Source organism: Sorex araneus, chromosome 2 (assembly GCF_027595985.1).
Source record: "Sorex araneus isolate mSorAra2 chromosome 2, mSorAra2.pri, whole genome shotgun sequence".
NCBI lineage: Eukaryota > Metazoa > Chordata > Mammalia > Eulipotyphla > Soricidae > Sorex > Sorex araneus.
Genome location: NC_073303.1, coordinates 108,249,007 through 108,274,615, shown reverse-complemented (window position 1 = coordinate 108,274,615; position 25,609 = coordinate 108,249,007). Strand labels below are relative to the sequence as shown.

General features: G+C 39.6%; 1 protein-coding gene across 5 annotated transcripts in view; it reads right to left on the bottom strand.

Moving 5' to 3' along the window:
• Positions 1-2,565: 2,565 nt before the first annotated feature.
• ENPP2 (ectonucleotide pyrophosphatase/phosphodiesterase 2) overlaps positions 2,566-25,609 on the bottom strand; it is a 131,982-nt gene continuing 108,938 nt past the window's right edge. For 3 of the 5 annotated variants that reach the window (XM_055128713.1, XM_055128711.1, XM_055128712.1), the window contains exons 19-26: positions 24,821-24,872; positions 17,758-17,832; positions 16,336-16,472; positions 14,239-14,374; positions 13,485-13,562; positions 9,125-9,257; positions 6,560-6,716; positions 2,566-3,169 (exon numbers count right to left, since the gene is read on the bottom strand). In XM_055128713.1, the coding sequence (XP_054984688.1) occupies positions 2,999-3,169; positions 6,560-6,716; positions 9,125-9,257; positions 13,485-13,562; positions 14,239-14,374; positions 16,336-16,472; positions 17,758-17,832; positions 24,821-24,872 (939 nt within the window). In that variant the 3' untranslated portion in view covers positions 2,566-2,998. The remainder of the gene's footprint in view (positions 3,170-6,559; positions 6,717-9,124; positions 9,258-13,484; positions 13,563-14,238; positions 14,375-16,335; positions 16,473-17,757; positions 17,833-24,820; positions 24,873-25,609) is intronic. The other 2 variants (XM_055128714.1, XM_055128715.1) reach the window with 1 other exon arrangement.

Below are 25,609 nucleotides of genomic sequence, written 5' to 3'. Positions count from 1 at the left end.
ACAGACACCTGAGTCCTGCTCTTTGCAATCCATCCAGTCCCTCTCTTCAAAGGGGGGGTGGGGGGGTGGAGAATTCCCATTGCCTTCCTGCTTCCCACCCCTAGCAGTGAGCCACTGAGAATGCAACAATTTGAATGAGTCTCAAATAATTGTGCTGGGTAAAATAAAGTCACAAAATGACTCACCAGAGAAAGTTCAAGTGAGAATACAAACCAGAGGAATCAGTTAGACCTCATCCACAGATACTTTCTTCCCAGTCACAAGGAATCACGAACACTGAATTTGGGAGCTGTGGGTAAACCCAACTGACACCAAACACAGCCTCTGTTCAGAGGTTTATTTTTTTGTAAGTAATCTTTTCTGAAAAAAATTCAGCATGTCGAGGCTAGAGGAATAGTACAGCAGGTAGGGCACTTGCATTGCATGCAGCTGACCCACATTCCAGCCCCGGCACTCCATAGCGTGCCCAAGCTTGGCAGGCGTGATCCCTGACTGCAGTCGGAAGTTAGACCTGAGGACCACTGGGTGTGGTCCCCAAACAATCATAAACATTCAGAATGTTTCTGACCTGGGGAAATTATGCTGCATGTTTCCTGGTTTGCCAGAGTGTCAAAGAATTCATTTTACAGACAGTTTCAGAATCTGCTCACTTGAATAGGCTCAACATACAGTGGACTCTTGGCAATCTACTCGTTGAAAGCATGGATGGACCAAAGCCTTAATTAAGAAAAAATATTTTTTAAATAGTCTTCCAGACCTTATTTTAATAGAGCCCAGTTCATTCAACAGGATTCCATAAAAAAAAAAAATCCCACAATTAATGACATATGTTTATCAGCAAAACCACTTACCTGAAATACTGGGTGGTTGATGTTCCTTTGGGTTCCGAGTTTACTTATGAGAAGAAAGTCTTACGCTAAGGCTAAAAATAGAGCAGGAGTACTCAACTAAATTTACAGCTGCTCTCTCCACAAAGCCTCAGGTGTAAGTTATTTTGAGAAGTGTTCAATTTGAGGTGATACAGAAATATAGCTAAAAAAGGGTTTTTTTAAAAAAAAGAAAAAAAAACTTGACCTTTTGCCATTATAATGCTACTGTCAGGAGGCTGTTACAGCCCCTAAGAGTCAGACCTACTCTTTGAAAATCTATTTCTGTGGAATTCTATTAAGAGTATCCTGCAGAATTATTATTACAAGTCTATGTCTGTAAACTGAAATCTTAAATCTTAAAACTCTGTAATCATTCTGCTTTCCATTGTATTTAGAATCTTATCCAAAACCTCGATGGGCATGTGTCTGTCTCAGCTGGCTCGGTCTTTATCCACTCCACCCCTGCGCTACTTTCAGGCACAGCTGTTTTCTTCTGAGCCCTCCCAAACACATCCATGCTGTCTCCCACCTTCTTCATTCTTGTCTCTATCCACCTGCTGGCTAGTTCTTTGCATTCTCCAAGTCCTGGTTGTAATCTTATCTATAAAACCCTCCTCTTTCCACCTCCTAGTTATTTCCACTGCATCTGCTTAATTCTTTCACAGTACATATTGCAATAAAACTTTTGGGGATTTAGAAAGATTCTTTTTCTCCCCTTTAATATACTGGCTAGAGGGCCAGCGAGATAGTACAGTAGGTAGGGCCCTTGCCTTACATGCAGTTGACCTACCCAGAGTTCACTCCTTGGATCACATGTGGTCCCCCAAGCCCACCAGGAGTGAGTCAGGATTAAGACCTGAGCACCTGCCTGGTGTGGCCCCAAAATAAAAATAACTAAATAAAGTCCTGGCTCTAGGATTAAGGCATTGTACATAGGTCAAGATGCTTACATTTGAGGGGCTGGAGCGATAGCACAGCGGGTAGGGCTTTTGCCTTGCACGCGGCCGACTCGGTCCAATTCCCAACATCCCATATGGTCCCCCAGCACCACTAGGAGTAATTCCTGAGTGTAAAGCCAGGAGTAACCCCTGTGCATCGCTGAATGTGACCCGAAAAGAAAAAAAAAAGATGCTTACATTTGATTTGATCCCCGGAACTGTATATAATCCGCAGGAGGGCTCACTGAGCACAGAACCAGGAATAGCCCCTTTCAAGTATGATCCAAGCTCGTCTGTGTTTGTGTGTGTGTGTATGTGTGTGGTGTGTGTGTATGTGTGTGTTGTTTTGGTCACACCCAGAAGTACTAGGGGCTTACTCCTGGCTCTATACTTAGGGATCACTTCAGGTCAGGCTTAGGGGGTCCCATTGGGTGCCAGGAGGGTAGAACCCAGGTGTCCATGTGCAAGGCAAGCGTCTTGTCCACTATATAGCTCCTTAGCCCTGCAAAGAGAGGGTGTTCAGGAGATCTTCCGGTTTCTATTTCCTTGTGCTTGTCTCATTTTCCAAGAATCTGGACCAAACCCCTCTCCTCCAATTCGTTATCATGAGGATTATAGATTTCTTTGCCTCTGCAACAATATCCAACTAGGAAAAGGACCTGGTATCAGAAACGCACACCTTTCTTTCATGCAAATACACAGGAAGCAGGCACTCTTAATTTATACGTGAAATCAAGGACAAATAAAAGCCCAAAAAAAAAAACCTGAATGTGTGATTTATTATAGTTAAGATTGGTTTATAAGGCTTAAATATGTCTGTAATAATTAACAGTAAGTGAATGCAACTTTACAAAATCAGTATTTTGTGACAGGACAGGACCGAGTGTGGCAGCTGAGCACTGGGAAACCAGGATGTTTTTCCCAGTGTGCTATAGAATGTGCAACATTTAGAACCCTTCAGAAGCGTCCACTAATGATAAAAGCGGCATATTTATTATAAGCACTACTCGGAACACAAGACTACCTAATCAAGCATTACAGAAAAACAGTGGAGTCCTTCAGGCGTAATATGTCAGATTTGGTCTGGGATTAAAATACTAACATTTTAATGTCCTGGTTTCAAATTAATAAATATAAAACAATATAAAAATATACACCGGTCTTAAGACTGCACTGCAGGTGATCAGAAAGTTAAATCTCGCTCTCATACGTATGCAGGTACGTCTTCAGGGACAAAATTTCTGGATAACTGCGACTGGTCTTCCGGAAGAAATCCAGGCCGGTGAGATGCTCGATGTCCCTCACCCGAGCCGTGTGCATTTTGATGAGCTCTTCTACCCATCTCGACTCATCCTCTGAGCTCTGCAACAGAAACCGAGAACAATCACAGGTGGTTCTCCAAATGAGCACTTTTCTCCGAGTTCACCAACGACCCTGACATAATTTTGCCCCCAGAGCCAAAGGGTGTGATTCCTCTCTGGCCTTGCTCCTCCTCACCACAATCTTGCAAACATTACGAATACCCATCCTTGACTATAAACGTTTTCAACCGAAATTTGCTGTACCAAAGAAATGAAAAGATGGGAAAGTTTTTTTTTTTATGTTCTGAGGATTTATTTGACTCAATAGGTTCTTAGAGCATAAATCAAAATTAGAAAAACCCAGGTTCTGCAGAATTCAGTAACTAGTTTCTTTTCCCCTCTGCTGTCAAGTTGGAGCACAGAGCAGGAGCGACTGAATGTTCTTCTGCCTCCCAAGGTAAATGGAGAGCCTGTGTGCACTACAGTTACGTGCCGGCGTTTCTAGTCTTATAGAAAAGTTTACTGATACCTAATATCATGTTCCAGGTAGGACTGAGATTGAATGAAGGACTCAACTTGTACTAGCTCCTGGGTTAAGACCTGGGAACTTTGAAGCCCAAGAAGTCTAGGTTAGAATTACAGCTACGAGCTCTTGGTCAAGTGACTTGACATCTCTTGGGCTCAGTTTCTTCATTGTTTCAGATGGATAATAATGTTTACTACAGCAGCACCCCGAGAGGGTGGGAAACAGAAGTAATAAAGGGAAGGGGGTAGAGAAAATATGTAAACTGAATCTTGGAAACAGGGAAAGAAATATCTCCACCTTGGTACTTGCCAGGAAATGCTGCAATGGCACAACACATTCCAAATGAAAGATACTCAGGTGCTCACGTTAAACAATTTAGCTCATATCCAAGTTGAAAACAAAAGATTACTGGGGCAAAGCAATCTTTTACCCACACACACAGACACACACACACACACACAAACACACAGAGCTGAACTGGATTTGATCCCTGGCACCCCCTATGGTCCCCTGAGCCCTGCCAGGAGTGAGCCCTAAGTGCAGAACCAGCTGCAAGTCTGGTTGCAAGTCTGGTTACCTCTCCAAAAAAACACAGCGTGGCACCAAAACAAACCAAAGAAAACTTTCCATCATAGTTGAGGAAGGAATGAGATATGAAAGCCTGAATCATGGCGGAGAAAATATCGATTTTCATTAGTAGACATGAGATAGAAAGACCTATGCAAATAAGTTCATTGCCAAATGCCCTGGGGTTGTAACGGCGCTCTCCAGCAAATTGTTCTACAAGCCGAAGGGACCCCAGGTCCAAGAATGTTCAGAAATAAACGGCCTTGCCAAAACTTTTACTATGTGTATTCTCCATGCACTATCCACTGACATCCAGGAACCTGCAATGGGTTTTCTCAGAAAGCTCCAACCCACATAGACCTGGACAGAGAGCTTGTAAGAACTTGTGCCAGGGCTAAATATACAGCCTGAGAGTGCTGGTTTAGGAAACTGATGCCTGGCTCTCTCGGACAAGATGAAACACCAGTAAGAATTTGCTTTACAAACTGGGGGAGAAAGGATTTTAGCCCTCTGTGCCCCGCCCTCCTACCCCAGTTAACCAAGATCTTTGCAATTCACAGGAAAGGACCGCCCTAAATATAACTTTCCCCACAAAGACGCTGACCCTCAGTTTGACCATATAATTAACGACACAGGAGGTCTCCAAATAGGTCAGGATCCCCCACGGAGTAAGAATGAAGTTATTTTGAGAAAACTTTTTTTCATATTCAACTCATTTATATGATTTTCCCAATAGTAAGTCTGATATTTTTTTTAATCACAAGTGCACTTATTTGAATGTACTGAGGAGTAAAAGCATTGTTTTTTAAATTTTTAAAAATTTTATAAGTTTATTTTTAAATTGAATCACTATGAGATACACAGTTACAGAGTCGTTCATGATTGAGTTTCAGTCAATGTTTCATTGTGTGTTTCTACCATACAATGTTCAAACACCCATCTCTTCACCAGTTTTTTAATTTGGGGGGTTTTTATTTTTGTTTGTTTCTGGGCCACACTTGGGGGTGCTCAGAGCTTACTTCTGACATATAAGGCAAATACCTTACCCAATGTAAAATCACTCCAGCTCCAGTTTCTTTAAATGACCAGGGATTATAAGAACTCAGGAAAAACTGAGCAACAGAGTTGGTAGGGCATTTTGCCTTGCCCTTGACCAACCTAGTTTTGATCCCCAGCACTACATACTGTCTCCAAGCCCAAGCCCCATCAGGAGTGATCCTTGAGTACAGAGCCAAGACTAAGTCTGGTGCGGAGAACCAAGGGATATTCCTCTCCAAGAAAAAAAAATCAGTCTTGTAGTGGAGACTGTCAAAAAGAGGAATGATGTGATTTATCTTTGAGCACAGAGTCAGTACAAGGCCAAGAGCACATAGCATGATCCTGTGTACTTGTGGCTATTGCATAATGCTTCACGGTCCCATATAAATAAGTGACTTGGAGTGACCTATGTCATTTGAGAATGCGGTGACCTACATCACCTGCCTCAATCACTAGCACCAAATAAATATCTGACATGGAGCACTGTAGCACTGTCCCCCTGCTGTTCATCGTTTTGCTCAAGCAACGTATGGTCCACATTTTCTCTCTATGTGTGTCTTTTGCAAAAAGTTGTTATGGAAAATTTCAAAAACCCATAAAAGTGGAGAAAATAGCATAATTCCTCATGTCTTATTTTAACCATTTTGCTACTTTTCTCTTTCTTATACAATTACATCTTTTGCAAAAACATTTAGGCACTTTTATCCTTTGTCAAACATAGCCATAGAACTATTGTAAATGCACATGCGCACATCCATACCCAGCTTACAAAAGAAAAAAAAAGCCAGTAGAAAACAAAGTTCCTGAGTGCTGAGTTGAGTTTTGAGCCCTTTCTTCATTTTGAGTTCATTCCACTTTGTCCAATCCAAATTAGTTTATAATAAGTGTGTCCAAACTTAATGGTGGGGTCACAAAGAGCCCGGCAAGCTACCGAGAGTATCGAGCCTACATGGCAGAGCCTGGCAAGCTACCCGTGTGTATTGGATATGCCCAAAACAGTAACAATAAGTCTCTCAATGAGAGACATTACTGGTGCCCGCTCAAACAAATCGATGAGCAACGGGATGACAGTGACAGTATTTGGGGGCTGGAGCAATAGCACAGAGGGTAGAGCATGTGTCTTGCACACAGCCAAGCAGCATTTGATCTCCGGCACCCCAATATGGTCCCTAGAACCTTCCCAGGTGTGATCTTTGACTACAGAGACAGGAGTAAGTTGTGAGCATCAGTGTGGCCTCCAAGCAAAAAAAAAAAACAAAAATACAAGCAAAAGAGATGTATGTGTAAGCAAAATCAAAAGGAATATGACTCTGAACTTACATTGCAGCTCTCTTCATTGTCAGCTCGGTGAGGAAGGATGAATGAGGAGACTGAGAGGGGCCCATCACACTTATCCGCAGGCTGAGTGAAATCCAGGCAGCTGGTGATGATACTGTAGTAGTGGGTAGGAACTGGGATGGAGCTACCTTCCACGTACCTGAAACAGAGAGGTAAAATGAGCTCACGGGTAGAAGCTTTCTTTTTCAAATGGCAACCAAAGCAAATTGCTGTGTCACTGAAATTAATTCCCATTCAAGTCAGTCCCTTTTCACTTCTTAGCTCTAGCCCGCTTTGAACATAAATATTTTTATATTTTATTTTTAGTAATTTGTATTAATACCTTTTAAAATAATTTGCATTAAAGTAAGACCGTAGGGGCTGGAGCGATAGCACAGCAGGTAGGACATTTGCCTTGCACACAGCTGACCCGGGTTCGGTTTCCAGCATCCCATATGGTCCCCTGAGCACTGCCAGGGGTAATTCCTGAGTGCAGAGCCAGGAGCAACCCCTGTGCATCGCCAAGTGTAACCCAAAAAGCAAAAAAATAAATAAATAAAGTAAAACCTTAATCTGTACTGTAAACCATAATGCCCAAAAGGGGAGAGGGAGAGAGGGAGAGAGGGGGGGAGGGAGAGAGAGAGAGAGAGAGAGAAAGAGAGAGAGAGAGAGAGAGAGAGAGAGAAGAAAAATTAAATAAAAATAAAATAAAATAAAACTTTATTAATTATACTTTTTCTGTGTGCATCTTTACAAGTTAATGGCTACATAAATACTAGATTAAGTTTACCACTAAAGTTCCAATTCTGTGCTTCTTCACACAACTGACTCTTTTGCCTAATTGGATGACCCACTCCCTGCTTTCCTTCCAGCAACCAGTCATTTGGTCTTAACATCTGAAAGTTTGCTTTTGGTTTATTTAGTTCATTTGTGTGGCTTCTCTGTATACCACATCTGAGTGAAATCATAAGATGATTGTCTTTTTCTGTCTGAGTTATTTAATATTTCCAATCTCATAGAGAGTAAAAGAGATTCTATACAAAGAAAACAACTTGGTAGAGTTATACAATGTTGTACAGAGTTAGGAGGCTGAATAAATCATAGGAGTAGAAATGGAAGGCTAGAATCATTAAAAGCTGAATTATAGAAGGTTATAGAGTTTTTACATTATTGTCTTGGCAGTAATGTTCCATTGAATGGTGCTATACTAAGGACTGATGTACTGAGATGCACATTTTAGAAAGATAATTTTCACAGAGTTATATGAAATGAACCAGAGATAATGGAGGTAGGAGAATAATAACCCATTCAAAGTACAATGTTGCCCAGAGAAGCCCCTCTCAGAGAGCCTGGCAAGCTAACGAGAGTATCTTGCCCACATGACAGAGCCTGGCAAGCTACCCGTGATGTATTCTATATGCCAAAAACAGTAACAAGAAGTCTCACAATGGAGACGTTAAGGGTGCCCACTCAAGCAGATTGATGAGCAACGGGATGACAGTGACAGTGACAGTGACAGAAATTATTAGAGAGACAGAAAAGATCACTATCACTCATCCCGTTGCTCATCGATTTGTTTGAGCGAGCACCAGTAACGTCTCTCATTGAGAGACTTCTTGTTACTGTTTTTGGCATATCCAATATGCACGGGTAGCTTGCCAGGCTCTGTCATGTGGGCAAGATACTCTCGTTAGCTACAAAGGAAAAAGTGCTAGGGATGAACCTAAAGGTATATCTATGTAGATAGATAGATAGATAGATAGATATTTATAGATAAGAATACAGAAATTCACAATTCCTTTCCCTTACTAGTATTTTAATTTCATTTTTTCAAAATTGCAATTAACTGACAATATAATGAAACTGAAAATTTTAACAATGAACAGCAATAAAATATAATAAAATTTCTTGTGTGAAGGACTAGAAAAAGAGTAAGGTAGCTTCTTCTTTATTAATAATCTACATAATCAACAATTCATTCTTTATTAGTAAATCACAAACCATCATATGTTAATTGCCAATGGTTTCATTCACATGTAAAATTAAATGATGTCTTATCACAAATTTGTTTTATTTATATCTTTTTGCCTTCCCCAAGACTATAAACTCCTTATAGACAGCATGATTTTTACATCTTTCATCAGACCATAGATAGGAACAGAAATAAAATTTAACTAGCATCTCTATACAATTTCCTACTAAGATGCACTGACTCAGAATATCCAAGGAATTTTAAAAGATCTATCAAATAATGGAGATATGTGAAAACTCCTACTGGAGTTTTTAAAGAATCAATGATTCTTTAAAATTTTAATATTGAAATTACTTAAATATTAAATTTATTATTCTATTAATAAAAATGCATTTATCTATTACAAACATAATTCCATTTTAAACTTGAACGCCATATTTAAGATATAGGTCCAAAAGAACTGAAAAACTCACAGAGGAAATTAGAGAATAAAAGATTGAAGGGGTAACAATTATATTCTAACAGATGAACATATTAAAAATAGTCAGGAATAATATCTAGAATTTAAAATTATAAAGTGAAAACAAAAATCTTACTGTCTGATTTTCTCCTGTGTGTCATGCAATCCATCATAGTCATAGTCAAAAATGGGTCCACTTATTACATTAACTCCATTTCTTTCTGAGGCATATTTCTTCACCAATACCCTTTGGAAATAATTCCAGATCCCTGTGCAAAGAAAACAAATGAGGTTTTCATGAATAAAACTCCTTGCTTTGGCAACATTCTCTCTAGAGGCATTCTGTAACCCAAATGTCACAAGTCAAATGAAAATAGGTCTATATGGTGGATGAGAGGGCTCCATTTGAAAGCAGGAGCCGTGTATATGTCACGTACGAACCAGCAAAAAATATTTACATAACTAATTAATAAAAGATACATTGGTCAGGTGTGTAACCTAGTCCATCAAATCAGAAAAGGATTTGCAGATGAGGTGGTTGCTGAGTTTTCATGAGATCTGCAGGGGACCTTTTTTGCAAAGAGATGAAAACAGAACTCAGGCAAGGGGAAGAGTATGTGCAAAAGAGAAAGTACAATGTTTGTGAGAAATTGATAAAGACCTTAACCTGGGTCAGCTTCCTTCACAATCTCCTAGATGGTCAATTCATCAGTTAATTTTTTCCAGCCCTAACCTTTACACCACGATCAAATTTATCCAACCACCTAGCACATGGGCTAGAGCGACAGCACAGCGGTAGGACATTTGCTTTGCATGCGGCCAACCCAAGTTCGATTCCTCTGCCCCACTCAGAGAGCTCGGCAAGCTACCGAGAGTAACTCACCCGCACGGCAGAGCCTGGCAAGCTACTCGTGGAGTATTCTATATGCCAAAAACAGTAACAAGTCTCACCATGGAGACGTTACTGGTCCCCGCTCAAGCAAATCGATGAGCAACAGGATGACAGTGACAGTGATCGTGACCTAGCACACAGTTGATTTGGATACCTAATAACCATGTCTAGCCAAAACTTTTTTTTTTTATTCAGATAGAATTCTTGATTTGCCTTCCAAATCATTCCTTCTCTCACGCTTGGCTTCTGCATTCTATTTAATGGCCACCATACCTACCCAGATATTCATTCAAAATTCTGAGTCAATCTGACTTTTTCCTTACTTCATGTGATCAAGTCCTATCAATACCACCTCTAAAATATATTAGAAATGATATGACTGTAACAATATTACTTAAACTATAATAAATTTTTTAATAAAATAAAAGCAAGGCATCTCAGTCATTTGAAACTTACCCTTCTCACTATTTTCGCTGTGTCTCACCCAGTCTAAGTTATTTGTTTGTTTGGGGGGCAGAGCCAGCAGTGCTCAGCACTCAGGAATTACTTCTTGGATGTCCTCCAGGGACTATATGTGGTGTCGGGGATCAAACCTGGTGAGTCATACTGAAGGAGGCATCTTTCCTGCAGTACCACTGCTCTAGCCCCTCTGGTCTAAATTATTCCAATCTGCAGTGATCTGTCATAAAATATTCATGACTTCCTGGGGCCGGAGCGATAGCACAGCGGGTAGGGTGTTTGCCTTGCACGCGGCTGACCCGGGTTCGATCCCCGGCATCCCATATGGTCCCCCAAGCACCGCCAGGAGTAATTCCTGAGTGCAGAGCCCGGAGTAACCCCTGAGCATCGCTGGGTGTGACCCAAAAAGCAAAAAAAAAAATATTCATGACTTCTCTATTAGAAACTTTGACTTCATTGTAGCTCAATCTATACATAGGAGCCTTGCCTGCTGTACTCTCTCTCAAACCCAGTGAAGAGCTTTTTGCCCACCTTACCTCCAACTTATACTAGGGCCAATTAGAAGGGCATCAAAGAGGCAGGACAAAAGAGGCGAAAGGTAGAATAAAAGAATGATGAGAAGAGAGGAAAGGCAAAACAACGAGTCCATTCTAAAATGTCTGATTCAACCAATCTCTATTCATCATCGGAACTGCCAAGAGTTCCTATTTCGAGGTCTTATTTAAGCCCTGAAAATCTTGAAATGTTCCAATGCTTCTAGCCAAGAATGTGAGCAAAGGTACTTCTTTCCATAGCTATCCTAAAGTAAATAGATTTGTTCACTGTAAATGAACTAAAGGGAAACAAAGGATATAGTGCTTTCTCTAGCTTTTAAAACACGAATGAATGAGTGAGTGGGCATGGGGGTGGGTGTATGGTTGGGTGGACAGATGGATGTATTTTGATAAGAAGTAAGAAAATAGGGCCAGAGCGATAGCACAGCGGGTAGGCCTTGCACACGGCCAACCCGAGTTCGATCCCCGGCATCCCATATGGTCCCCCAAGCACTGCCAGGAGTAATTCCTGAGTGCAAAGCCAGGAGTAACCCCTGAGCATCGCTGGGTATGACCCAAAAAGCAAAAAAAAAGTAAGAAAATAGATTGTTTTGGCCATTGGACAATTAAATCCAGATTAACAATAAATCTATACAAGCAATAAAGGCCATGCAACCAATTCTTGTGATTTTTCAAAGGGTCAATAACATTTCAAATATCATACAGTTCATAATCATACTCTAGGGACCAGAACTCAATTTTAGGGTCAGGATGAGTATGACTATAATATTAATAGTGTTACTAACACCCAAAAATATTTGTCACATGCAAAGAAATTATGAGTGCTCAAAGAGACTAAACTCATTTGAATGAAATATCCTGATTATCAGAAAACAATTCGGCTGCTTGTTGGTTTCAGGGTCAACATTCAGAATATATCATTAGTACTACTCAAAAGGAAGACAGGATCTAGTAACTATTATTGTACACTGTATGACTGTCATCCCATTGCTCATCAATTTGCTCAAGCAGGCACCAGTAACATCTCCATTGTGAGACTTGTTGTTACTGTTTTTGGCATATCGAATACACCACGGGTAGCTTGCCATGCTGGTGAGATACTCTTGGGAGCTTGCCAGGCTCTGTGAGAGGGACGGAGGAATTGAACCCGGGTTGGCCGCATGCAAGGCAAACATCCTACCCTATATTCAATAAATAAACACCAATGTTATTATATGTCAAGGGCCCCACCCCCCGCCCAAATACAGAGGAAACTCTTTTTAGCCATCAGTCTAGTAAATAGTAAAATAGAAAGAATATAAGATTAGGATGGAAAACATAAACTGGTTTGGTTTCTTTTCTGCTATTTATTGACTGGATAGTTTCTTTTGAACTTCTCTTTCTTAACTTTAAACAAGGGATAAAAAACCTGCCTACTTGACTCATAAATTTAGCTTTTAGATAAGCATTAGAGAGTTTAAAGATCTCCAAATATATAAGAATTAAAGACATGGAAGTTATTTTTATTAAATTATCATATGCTGGAGCGACAGCACAGTGGGTAGGTCATTCGCCTTGCATGCGGCCAACCTGAGTTCCATTCCTCCACCCCTCTCAGAGAGCGTGGCAAGCTAACGAGAGTATCTTTCCCACATGACAGAGCCTGGCAAGCTACCTGTGACATATTCTATATGCCAAAAACAGTAACAACAAGTCTCACAACGGAGACGTTACTGGTGCCCACTCAAGCAAATTGATGAGCAACGGGGATTACAGTGACAGTGACAGAAATTATTAGAGAGACAGAAAAGATCACTGTCACTGTCATCCCGTTGCTCATCGATTTGTTTGAGCGGGCACCAGTAATATCTCTCATTGAGAGACTTATTGTTACTGTTTTTGGCATATCCAATATGCACGGGTAGCTTACCAGGCTCTGCCGCGCGGGCTTGATACTCTGGGTAGCTTGCTGGGCTGTCCGAGAGGGGCGGAGGAATCGAACTCGGGTCGGCGGCATGAAAGTGAAAGGCGAACGCCCAACCGCTGTGCTATCGCTCCAGCCCACAGAAAAGATAAACAGATAAATTTAGCAGCATTTAATTTTATAATAATTTCCAAGGAAAACATGAAGATTACCCAAAGACAATAGAAATAAGGTGCAGGAAAACCTGCCCTTTGTAGAAAGCTTGCAGTGCGGGCAGGGCAGCTGGGATAGGGAAGGAACCACTGTGAGGATAGGGGGAAGCGGTCAATTTGGATGAGAACTGGGTGATGAGAGGAGGGAAAGTGATATGCATGATACACTTTTGGTAACAGTATTTCAAATCACAGTGCTTAAAAGGAGAAAAGAAAAGGGAAAAAGTGCCTGCCATAGAACCAGACTGTTGGGGAGCCATCAGGGGGGTGGGGGAGGGGAAGCAGGAGGAAAACTGGGAACATTGGTGGATAGAAGGAAATACTGATGAAGGGATTGGTGTTGGAATATTTTACACTTTATTTATTTATTTAGAATATTTTACACTTTAAACTAAATCATAAATAACTTTGTAACTGGTAATTCATAGTGATTCAATTAAATATATAAATTATATACATATATATATCAGGCTTACGTTTGAAAGCAGGATACATTGGAACCATATTGGTCACAAGGAATGCATCATATTTAGCTTCTGGTGAAGAACTCAGATCTAAACATTAAGGGAAAAAATAGTATCTATTACTTAGCATAGTCAATATCAACTAAAAAAGAATTGACTTTACTGGCCCAAACTGCATTAAGTGAAGGGAGCTACCATCCATTAATATTTATTTAGCATTTCTGCCTTTTCCTCCCACTCAATTTCTTTTCCTCACTCAATATGTCTTTCTCAAAAAAAATTTTATAGTATTTTTTCCTTCTCATTTGGTCTTGAATCTGCTTAGAATTGCAAGAAATAATTTCTTTATTTCACTAGCATAACTTGGATTTTAGTGTGCCATCAAGGTAATAAGAAAACTTTAAAGTGCTGTGTGTTCTTAAGGGATCACCTCTGGAGAAGAGCTTAAATGATTAATGCCTTACTGATTTACTCTTTCACTTCCCGTTATTATTTAATAATGCTTGAGCTAACCCATGCATTTTAGAGTTCTCCTGGCGAACACAATGTGTAAGAGCTGGTCTATGTTCTCACCTAATTTTGAAGGATCCCATAAACATTCATCCACTTACTCCTTGGAGCATCTTTCTTTGTAAAAATTTAACATTGCATTGTACATTTGAAGAAACCCAAAACCACTAAAATCCTAAATGCCAAGTGCTACATTGCAGACTACACAAATAGCAATCTCTCTAAAATGATCAGGTCCTGATAGTCTATAACTTACAAGGTGGGAAGAGGAATCCATACGACATCTGTTTATCATTTTTGTAGGCCAAACAGCTCTGACTGAAACTTGGAGAAACACGAACATCCGGTCGGATGCAATTGGTCAGGTGCTCAGTGACGCCAGAGACCTCAGCCTGCAGAGTGAGCCAGAGATAACTCAGTAAACCTATTGCAAAGACCACCAGGAAAATATGGAAGCCAGTCTGCTGTGTTACAAACAGCCAGGATCAAAATCCCTCTGGTTTTTATTATAGCTCATATACAGATATTTTGATTCTTTAAAAAAAAATAAAAGGCTCTTTCAAATACAGTAAGTCTATAATTTTCAAACTCTTATTTTGTTCTACAGAAGACTCTTATCGAAGTCCCAAATGAAACAACAATATACAAAGCAGAAACCCTGCTGTTGAAATAACGAATAGAATTCCAGGGAACACAGCTTGAAAAATAACATTCTGGGGGCCAGGGAGATAGTTCAGAGGGCTAGAGGACATGGTTTGCATGCTGGAGACCCTCATTCAATCCCTGGCACCACCGGGGGTAACCCTCAAGCAGCATGCTGGGAGGAACCCCTGAGCTTTGTGGGGTGTGACCTCAAAAACAAAACAAAAAGCATTCTGAGAAATAATACACACACACTGCTATAAAAACAAAAAGTAAATATGTATTGTATTGTGCAAAGATGTATACACACAGACAGAATAAGAAGAAGCTATGTTTAGAGATGTGGAAGCATTGGTTTCTATTTAGAATTTTAAAGTGTAATCCAATTGCAAAATAAATTTTTCTAATTCTTAAAATTGGAAATTCCAATTGACCAATCTCATCATCATCAAAGCTAAAACCCCATGTAAAATCTTAATCAAGAAAAGAAATGTGGAGGCTGGAGAGATAGTATAGCAGGCAGGAAACTTGCCTTCCACCTTGGAACCCCAGAGGGTACAACCAAGAATAAGCCTTGAATACACCCAGGTGTATGCCCCCAAACACACCAAAAAAACAAAAAAGTGATTGAAAATTGGAAATAAAAAAATAAAAACAAAATATGGAGTCAGACAGAAAGCACAGTAGATAAATGCATCCCTTTGCCACATAGGGTCATCTGAGCCTGCCAGAAGTGGTCCCTGAGTACAAAGTCAGAAGTAAGCCCTGGGCACAGCTGGGTGTGGTCCAAAAACCAAAATTAAAAAGAAACGAAATAAAATATGGGATCCAGAGAGATAGTAAAGGAGTTAAATGTGCTACACTTAATCCTTAGAGCCATAAATTTCTCTGAACATGAAGGGATGCATCCCTGGAGGGCCCGAAACACTTCCAGGCTGGCCTGGGTAATCCTCAGCACCACAGGGTCCAAGCGGTACCGCACTCTTGGGCCTTCTCATTGAATTGTGGGCCTGGTTGACTGAGAAACACTAGGAGCGGGCCCCCAGGTCCCTGAACACTGCTTGGGTGGTCCAAAAAATAAAAGGGAATTATGTTGTTGACAGTGGGATAACGTGGTAGCATATTAGTCTTTCCTGCTCCATTTTACTATAAAATTGAAATTGTTCTAGAAAATACGGAAACAAACAAACCTTGGAGGGCTTGTTTGTTTCCGTATTTTCTAGAGGGTTGGTAGCTTCTGCAACTGTAGGACAAAGGCAAGCAGAATTAAGGACACTAAGAGAACTAGCATTGGGGGCAGAGCAACAGTACAACGGGTAGGGCATTTGCTTTGCACACAGCTGACCTGGGTTCGACCCCTAGCATCCCATTTGGTCTCCAAGTATGGCCAGGAGTAATTCCTGAGTTCAGAGCCAGGAGTAATCCCTGAGCACCCCTGGGGTGTCATGACCCCAAAAAGGAAAAATAAACCAAAAAATATTTTAAATAAAAGAACTAGCACAATCCATTCAATAGCTCATGTATCACCATGAGGTTATCAGAACACTGAACAAAGTCTAGTTCAACAAACATTATCATACATCTAACGTAAGTTTTATCAGAAAAAAGACATAAGTCTTTCCTGAAACAAAATACCATTAAGTAAGCAACTATAAGGTTCATGTAAGAAATGTAATAATACGAGGATAATAAACCCAATTTTCTCAACAACCTGTTTGGAAACAGTGTAAGATGTCCAGAGTGGCATCAGGAATACTTCACTGTAACCACTTTCAAAGTCAGTATGATATAAAATATCATATCTAGTCCGATAAAGCACTGCAGGCCGTCCATAAAGGAGGTGTCTCTCTAGAAAAGGAAAAATAAACTATGTTAAACATGCATGAAACTTTACATCAAGTATTAAATAAATACTGGAAGGAAATCAAGTTGTCCACATTTGCTTACTCATTAATGTAGCTCCTTCTCCTTAATTTAATCAAGTTAGTTTTCCTAACACTTTTGTGGTTTATCTGATCACCTAAGCATGGGTCAAGGCTTATATTTAACAAAACTATGATGTAAATTCTATCTTAACTTTAATGCTTTGGGGAGCCAAATAATGCTACTCCGTAAGAGAAGAAAACCTTATGTAATTTATTTTGAAATGATTCAGCTGAATTGAAAGGGTTTTTGTAGAAGTTATCCATTTGACCCCTGAAAAGGCTTATCAAATTAACCAGTGATTTAATTAAGAGGAAGGCACTCTGATCATTATTTGCAAACTGCAACTCAAATATGCATTATCTCAGCATAAAAAAGTGAGCAGTCATGAGCATTTAAAGTAAGCAGCTTTGTTGCACGGAGAAAACTCTGTAGGTAAGAACTTAAAGGAACATGTATAGATAAAATAAGTGGGTATCCAAGAAGGTCCATCAGGTACTGAAGAGGGGAGGTGACTGGTTACCAAAGAAACGTAAGACCCCAGATTGAGTTCAACCCCCATGAAATGGCTTTCCTCTTAGGAAAAACAAGCAAACAACAAAAAGGTTTGAAACCTTTAGGAAGAAGAGATAGCAGCTGGATATGGAAACCTTCATTTCAAACCCACAGTAAGTGCCTAGAACTTAATCTGCCATTTAGGATAGGCTAGAGTCATTACTTCTATAGATTTGGGGGATCCCACCAAGGAAAATAGTTAGCAATGCTGACTTAGGCAGTTCCCAATTCCCTGAGTGGTCATTTTCTAAAAATTTATTGTACTAGTATTTTTATTAGAGAAAAATCAGTTCTGGCAATCACTTATTAAATTATGTATACATGTTGCTTTAATTAAAGTATTACCATTCTGCACAAGTAACAAAGAAAACTCTTCGTAGGAAACTTTGCAAGCCCCTCCCAAGTAGAACTGCTGATTTGAGGCAATGTGGCCCTCACTGTGACCTGTTCTGGGGAGTTTGGCTTCTTCAGCATTGCAGTAAATGTAGAAGCCTTGAGTAAGCTGCCAAATTGGGGGACCCACCCCTAAGAATTAGAACATAATATGCTAATATTATATAAACATAATGAACAAACAAAAAGCCAGCAAATCATCACAGTAGTACTTGGGGGCGGTTAACCGAGTCAGACTTTGCCTTCAGAACTCAAACCAAACCTTTTCTAGGTTCAAAATTTCCATTAACGTTTTCCTTGTTTTCATTTTTGCTGCCTCTGAATTTCCTGGTTTCAGCTGGAAGCAGAAGTATCAAAATTCTTTGAGAAGCTATTCTTGTTTAAAAAGATTATTCAAGTTTGATCATCACCCAAACACATTCCTCCAAAGAGAAAAGTAAACCTAGAAATATCCATTTGACTCTATTTAGGGACCATGAAAGTAGCAGCCACATTTTCTCCACTTAATATCCCTCCTGAAAGCAGTCACCAAACAGTAGTCATAGACTCAGTGGACAACTCATAGAGTCCAACTCCAGCTTCTCTTTCAGACCACCTTGGGTCTTGGCTATCTGAAGACAGCACACCAGGGCTGGATAGTACAGTAGGTAGGGCACTTACCTTGTGCATGGCCCTTGGGTTCAATCCCTAGCAACCCATATGATCACTTGAGCACTCCCCCTAGCCCCAGGAATGACCCTTGAGTGCAGAGCTAGGAGTAAGCACAGCTTACTGACCACAGCTGGGTGGACCTCTCCACCCCCCAAAAAAGATAGCCTACCATCCTGAAAAGACTAATTGGGTTGCAATATCTGTCTGTGGTCTAATTGTTACTAGCTCTTGGCTTTTTTACCCATGATTTCCTTAAATTCTCCATGAGTAATTTCACTCTCTCCTTTCATATTTTTCATACTTCATTGCCCCTTTATCAAATATTTATTGACTATCTCCTCTGTGCTAGACTTTAGGTTACAGAATAGAGATACTGAGCAAAGATAATTAATATAGAGCTTTTATCCAAAAAAAAGTTCCCAGTTCAACAGGAGAGATAAACATGGTACAAAGTAACTAATATGTACTCTGATGCACATCATATTAAAGACTTCTACAATGGGACAAGAACATAACCTGATGCTATGAATGGGAGATGATGTGGATCCGTACAGTCCCTACAGAGCAGATGAAACTAAGCTAAACTGACCCGGCAACCTGGTTTATGCCTGTTTTCATGGTAACAGAGCCTTTTTATGTTTAAAATCAGATGGTGAATAATAAATATGTTATAGACTTAATCCTACATAAAAAAGACATCATTAAAAAGAGGGGGAGAGGGGATATGGAAAAAAAAAAGAGATCCTAAGATTCACTTTTTCCCAGAAAATTTTTCCAGTTAAACTTTTCCATCTCTTCTTGATACTCTATTGTGTAAAGAAACTCAGCTTTCTTCAAAAAATGTTTCATATCCCCCCAGGTTTGCACAAACAGAGCTTCTGCTACTTAGCTGGAGCACACACATATTACACAACTATCTTTTTTTTTTCAGTTCTTAACTGAGCATCTATGACTTGGACAATTTTGTAAACTTCAACCATGTTCCTTAACTGATTCAAAGAATCTATTTGGGTCTTCCTGAAACATAAAAGCCTCACCATTTTTTTAAAAGGTGAAACTATATTTGTATAAAGAAATACAGACTTTTCTTGTTTTGTTTTAGAGATTGACACTGTAGCACTGGATGCTACTCTTGACTGGATGTGAGGGAGGTGGGAGCTGCCCCTGAATGTGCCAGGGACCAAACCTCCTGCCTGTATCTGCCCTGCCCATTGATCTATCTCTCTGGCCCAAGAAACAAAACCTCTAAAGAACTGAACAAAATATCAATTCCCCTGTTTCCGTTCATCAGGGTATCAAAGAATTGCAGGCTCCTGGTCTTTGAACTCTGCTAGTCTTTAAAACATCTTGGGCAGGGCCAGTGCACTAGTACAGTGGGGAGGGCATTTGCCTTGCAAATGGCCAAGCTGGGTTTGATCTCTGGCATCCCATAGGGTTCCCCAGCACCTCCAGGAGTAATTTCTGAGTGCAGGGCCAGGATTAATCCCTGAGCATCACTGGGTGTGATGCAAAAACAGGAAAAACAAATCACGGGCGAGCCATCCATTTCATTTCTATTTAGCAAACAGTCCCTCCTGGCACCCTGAGAGCATCCTTGAGTCTTTGAATATATGCAGTGCTCATGTCAAGACCAGCCATCCTGGCTCTAAGCCCACAAACCTCGTGTCTTGAAGTCTGTTCCTCTTGATTTTCTTCACACACCTCTACTGTGCTCCCTGTCTTTCCAGGTTCGGTCCCCTCTTCGTGGAATGCCAGGCACAGCACTCCCTCTACACCCCTGCCCTGTTTACAATAGTCTCCGGCATTTTTGGTATGTGCCAAGGTTCTCCTCCAGATACCACATTTGGCAAAATACTGTGAGGCAAACCTTTTAAAGTGGTGTGGACTCCCCCAGAGCTCATTCTTTTTGCACTCCAAAATTTGATCATCCCAAATTGAGTTTGTGTTTCTCTTCCCTCCTCAGCTTCTGATTCATACTCCCACAGAGTAGTTGGCTGACTGGAGAGCCACATGAAAATCTCTCCTCTTGTTTTTTTAAAAATATTCACTCCCACAAAAAATGTTCTTACCACAAAATCTCGATCCAAGGTCTTTCCTTGCCCGGCTTCCTTTCTCCTCCCTTGCGTTTCAAGTGTCTGCTATCATTCACGGCCATGTCAGTCTTTTCTGGCCTTAGATGTTATGACTATATGGGTGCCCTGCTCTTCCTTTATTTCAATCCTTAAAATGCTACATATCTCTTACCAATTGTTCACATCTTACAATAATATGATTAATTTTGGGTGGTAGAGGCTTCGCAAGTGCCTCCAGTGATACTGCACGGCTCAGAGACCGGGACGTGTGCTGGAACCATGAGGACAACTCAACCGTGAGTTGAACCAGGGGCCAATGCATGCCAGGAGAGCACTTCAGTCCTTTGAGTTCTCTACATTACCCTCAAATAAGATAATTTAATGAGGACTGGGGTTTTATCTATTTTGTTTGTCATTCTATCTCTATGTCCAAAATAATATCTGCTTGTAAAACTTTGCTAGATGAATAATCTCTTTGTATTTTTAAAAATGAATTATTCTTTGCAATTCTCAAGAACTTTTCTACATAGAAATCTGATATAACCCTGAGAGATAGCCTTTGCAAATCGATATCATCTCCATTTTGCTGATGAATTTATGATTTGCCCAAGTTAATTCAGCTCCCAAAGTAGGATCCAGAGTCTAGGCCTCCATCATCTTGGTTCATTTTTCTTCCCTTGAGCTTCCTGGGAAGTCTCTTGTTGGATCATCTGTGAGGTTATTCTAGTGGAGCACACATTAGAATGAAGGTACAGCACCCAATTCTGAGTGCTGCCTGAGTCATGCCTGCTAAAAAACTAATGATGACATCAATTTGTATCAAAGTAATTAATGAATAACTTTCAATTGCTGAGATGCACTGAGCATCTTCCCTAACATTTTCCTTTTATTCTAATCCTTGCATGAGAAGCATTTCCAAAAGAAAAAACAAAGATTTCAGTACTATATGGAATTAGAGTCCATCTCATCTTTGTGCTTTATAGCTTGTCATTCTGTAACTTAATCTCCCAAAACCTCATGTCTCTCTGGGATGTTTCACTATTTGCAGGCAATATATAAAGCACCTCACTCAGGTTTGGCTCAGATAACTCAGAGTTAACACTGATGTGTTTGTGGTTGTCAAAGCTTAGTAAAGAGTACAAATATGCTAATTCAATGAGTAATAATAGCTAAAGATTATTAAAATTCAGCATCTATTTCATCCAAATCACCTTGAATCCTACTCTAATTATAATATTTTATTTCTTCCAAAATCCATAACTAAGACTATGCATACAGACAGAAACTTAGCATATTTTCTCTTTTCTTTATTATAACTAACATCTTTAGAAATAACAATAATGTGAAACAGTTCATAACTGGAAAGAGCTACACAAAAGATCCCCTCTCTAGTAATTTAGGACTCTCATCTATTTTGGACTCTACTTTAAAATTAGCAAGACTTGTGTGTATTTTAATCATTTTTCTAACAACAAATTTCTCATTGTGTGCAATAATAAACCATCATATATAGGAATTAAAATTACTTTTAATTTCTTTTGTTTTAGATGGCAATGAACACTAACCTGACTAGGAAAACATAAAAAACTTTATAGCAGTATAAACAAAAAAAAAACCAAGGAGAAAGTAGCAGATAGAATCAATTTCTTAATGTAGATAAAATTAATAAAGTTTTTACAACAAAATCTTAAGCTAAAAAATTATAGTGTCAGAACTGCTTACTGTAGGAAATGAAAATGTTTCCATTTTTTTATTCATTCATTGGTTCAATGTCTCAAGGAAATACATTTTCATAAATTTTCACAGCCAGGGGCTAAAGTGATAGCACAGCGGGTAGGCATTTGCCTTGCACCCAGCCGACCCGGGTCCAATTCCCAGCATCCAGTATGGTCCCCTAAGCATTGTCAGGAGTGATTCCTAAGTGCAGAGCTAGGAAAAACCCTGTGCATCGCTGGTTGTGATCCAAAAACCAAATTAAAAAAATTTTTTTTCACTGCCAAAGAAGTGTGTCAATATATTGAATCCATGTGATTCAGAAATATCAGTAATGCAGTAAGATCTATAATTCACCCATATCTAGAAAAATTAAAGCTTTGCAAGAAGTTCAGGTCATCCTTTTTAAATATTATATTTTTTTCTTCTTTAGCAAAGAATTTGCTTTTGTAACATTTAAAACATTTATATCAAAATATTCACTAAAAATAATTTAATAAATCTCGAGGTTTTTTTTCAAGTACCCCTTGGATTGTTTCATTACTAGAATATAGTAACTTTCACATGTGATTTTTAAACAAATAAGATGTTTCTAATACATCTGACACTTAAAAAACCATATAAGAATGTTGCAAAAGCACCATGAATAGTACCTAGCTTATTATGGGGGGTGGGGGGAATCAGTTACCTACAGGTGTTTTTAAATGCTGAGTAAAAATAATATAACTTGATATTTGTGTAGATATTTAGGTCTACAAAATGCATTAAGGATACCAATATATATTCAAGGATACCTAGAGAGGGAAGCAATTACCCTGAGCATAATATGCACCTGCACTCACACGCCCCATGACTGGGGTTCACCAGAGTCTCCTTTAGCAAAATCAACAATGACAGTTTTCAGCAGGTAACTGGAATTTTGACCAAAAACACCATAAAGCCCAAAAGAATTCTAACCAAGAAAATGTCACTTTTCTGCTGAAGAAATGCTAAGAAATGGCTCCCCATATGGAGACAAAGAGAGATACAGGAAAGAATTCTGAGATTTGGGCATTCTCCAGATACTAAGATACTTTGCATGCAATAAGGAAATGATATTTATTTTTGTTTGTTTTATGGAATAGTTTAAAAATTCTTCTTGTAATGTTTGCCCTTCCAAGCCAGGATCAGACCAAAAACATCTTGACTTGTATTTAATGTTATCATTGTGAAGTTAGAGGTTGAAAACTACCAATAACACAGCTGGTAGAACTAGATGGCCCAGAGAAATCATCCCCAGGTAGGGACCAAATGCTCAAGAGGGTTAGTATATTTATATTTAAGAACATAAACTTTAAGAATCAGTGATAACAGATCAACATGAAATAAGACACTTCCAGCCATCTCTGAAGGGAGCAGTAGCCAATGAGGACACTAACTATAGCTCCTCCCAGCCCTGAAAGAGTTATTCATCTCGAAGACATCTCTAGGTAGAAGTTCACAAGTTTGAAGCTACCATCAATGCTAAACTGGAGGGCAGAATTGTCAAATAAACCACCAGCGAACTAAATCCAGTCAAAAATATTTCAATCTCATGGTGATTCAGAACTTAAGTAAGCAAAGACAAAATCCACAAGAAGTGATCTTAAGTCACTATTTTATCATCAGGGTCTTTTAGAAAAGAAACATATCAGTACTACTTCTCTGCCTGAGTGATAGAACATTTTAAAAAGTTGTCTCATGACACCACTCCTGACGCTCACAAGATTGCAATTTTTTCATTATAATAATACAATAATACATTGGAAATTAGAAAGCCAATGTTTCAAATCACCTATCGAGTGTCTGAATAATGTGTGTGCTTTTCACCAAATCGGCCTGTCTTTAATGCTGTGTTTGTCCAATTAGGTGCCAAAGAGTCTGTTCTATGATCAAAGAGAAAAGTGAACGGGTGGTGACACAGAATCGGGAAGAGGGAGAAAGAAAGATGAAGATCTTTATTAACAGGGGAAATGAGTCAAATAAAATCTTCAACTGGTTTCCTCAACCTTTACTTTGATTGGAAACAGCAACATGCTAAACAGAACCACATGTAAGCTAGTAACTCAAGAAATGCTCTCAGGAGATCTGGACTGGAAGTCTCTTTGCTGCTTGCCTTGGGGGGGCTGCCTGGGATTTCCCTCTGCTATTTCATATGCTTTTAGCCATCCCTTGCTGCTGCAAGATGTTCTCCCAACTACGGTAGTGTCCTGTAGAGGAGCCATTCATTCTCCTATTTTCTTCTAATATTCCGGAATTTCCAGAGAAAGATAATGTTTATCGATTGTGTTGTTGTTCCTACGTATCTATTGCCCTTTTTAAAAGGATTATGTACAACCATCCACTGTCATGTCAGTTGCATGAAAAACTAACTCCCCATGAAAAGAAAACAGTAACAACAATGGTCCTCATTCCCCTGATCCTGAAAGAGCCCCCAATACACCATCGGGCTACACTAGCACATGACAGGGACAAATGGAGACGTGACTGGTGCCCACTCGAGCAAATCAATGAATAACAGGAGAACAGTGATACAGTGATCTATTCTCCCTATTGGAGAGCCCTTAAGACCCTGAATTAATGACCCAACAGATACTTAATGGTAAGCCTGTTTTTGAGAGCACTTAAAAAGATATCGAGGTCCAAGGAAAGTGAATGGAGCATTTTAGACTGTCACACAGCTACCATCGGGTACACATAGAATAAACCAATTACCAGATGGATGTTAAAATTTTGGAATTTGAAAAAATAGTGTGCTTATTTTAGGAAGTAGTATGTCGCTTTAAATCTTGACAATTGGAAATCAAAATTTATCTGTGTTCCCTCCTCCACCCCTTCCCCCTCCCCCCCCCCCCCGCATCAACTCCTCACCTTCTGTAGACCCTTTTATATGAAGGCGTTTGCTGAGTTCATCCAGTTTGTTCTTCATGTGTGGAAACACCACAAAAAGAGAAGAGAGAAAGCAAAGCAAGTCAGAAATGTTTGTTCTTTCCTGTTCCCTTCTCTTTAGCACCATGCTAAATTCAAAACAGGATGATCCTGGGGCCAAAGTGATAGTAGAGCAGGTAGGGTAGCTTGCACATGGCCAACCCAGGTTTCAATCTCCAGCATCCTATGTTGTCCCCCGAGCTCTGCCAGGAATAATTCCTGAGTGCAGAGCTAGAAGTAAACCCTGAGCATCACCAAGTATGGTAAAAAACCCAGTGACGACGATGATGATGATGATGATGATGATGATAAAAATAGAATTCTAAAACTTTGTCTCTGTTAATTTCATAAGCTCCAGAGAGGAATTATTATTTCAACTCTAATTTCAGACTCCACTTCCTTATAGATCTCTGATCACTGGCACCTTTTTCATCACTCCATGTTTCCTTTTCTTAAAACTAAATAATCATATACCAAATCCCATGATGATAATGATGATTACTTGGGCACATATTCATAAATTAACTAGAGCACTGACACAGTATGTCAGACTGACCACTAAATACACTAAAGTGATTTCCCACACCAATTTATGGAATTGCTTTCTCCAAAGCTGAAAAGTAATAAATCAGCAATTCTGAAAAGTAATAATTGCTTGGTAATGCTACTGTTTATATATTCTAGAAATACTCTAGCATATGCATATAGGAAGACATTAGCAAAAAGCTCTTG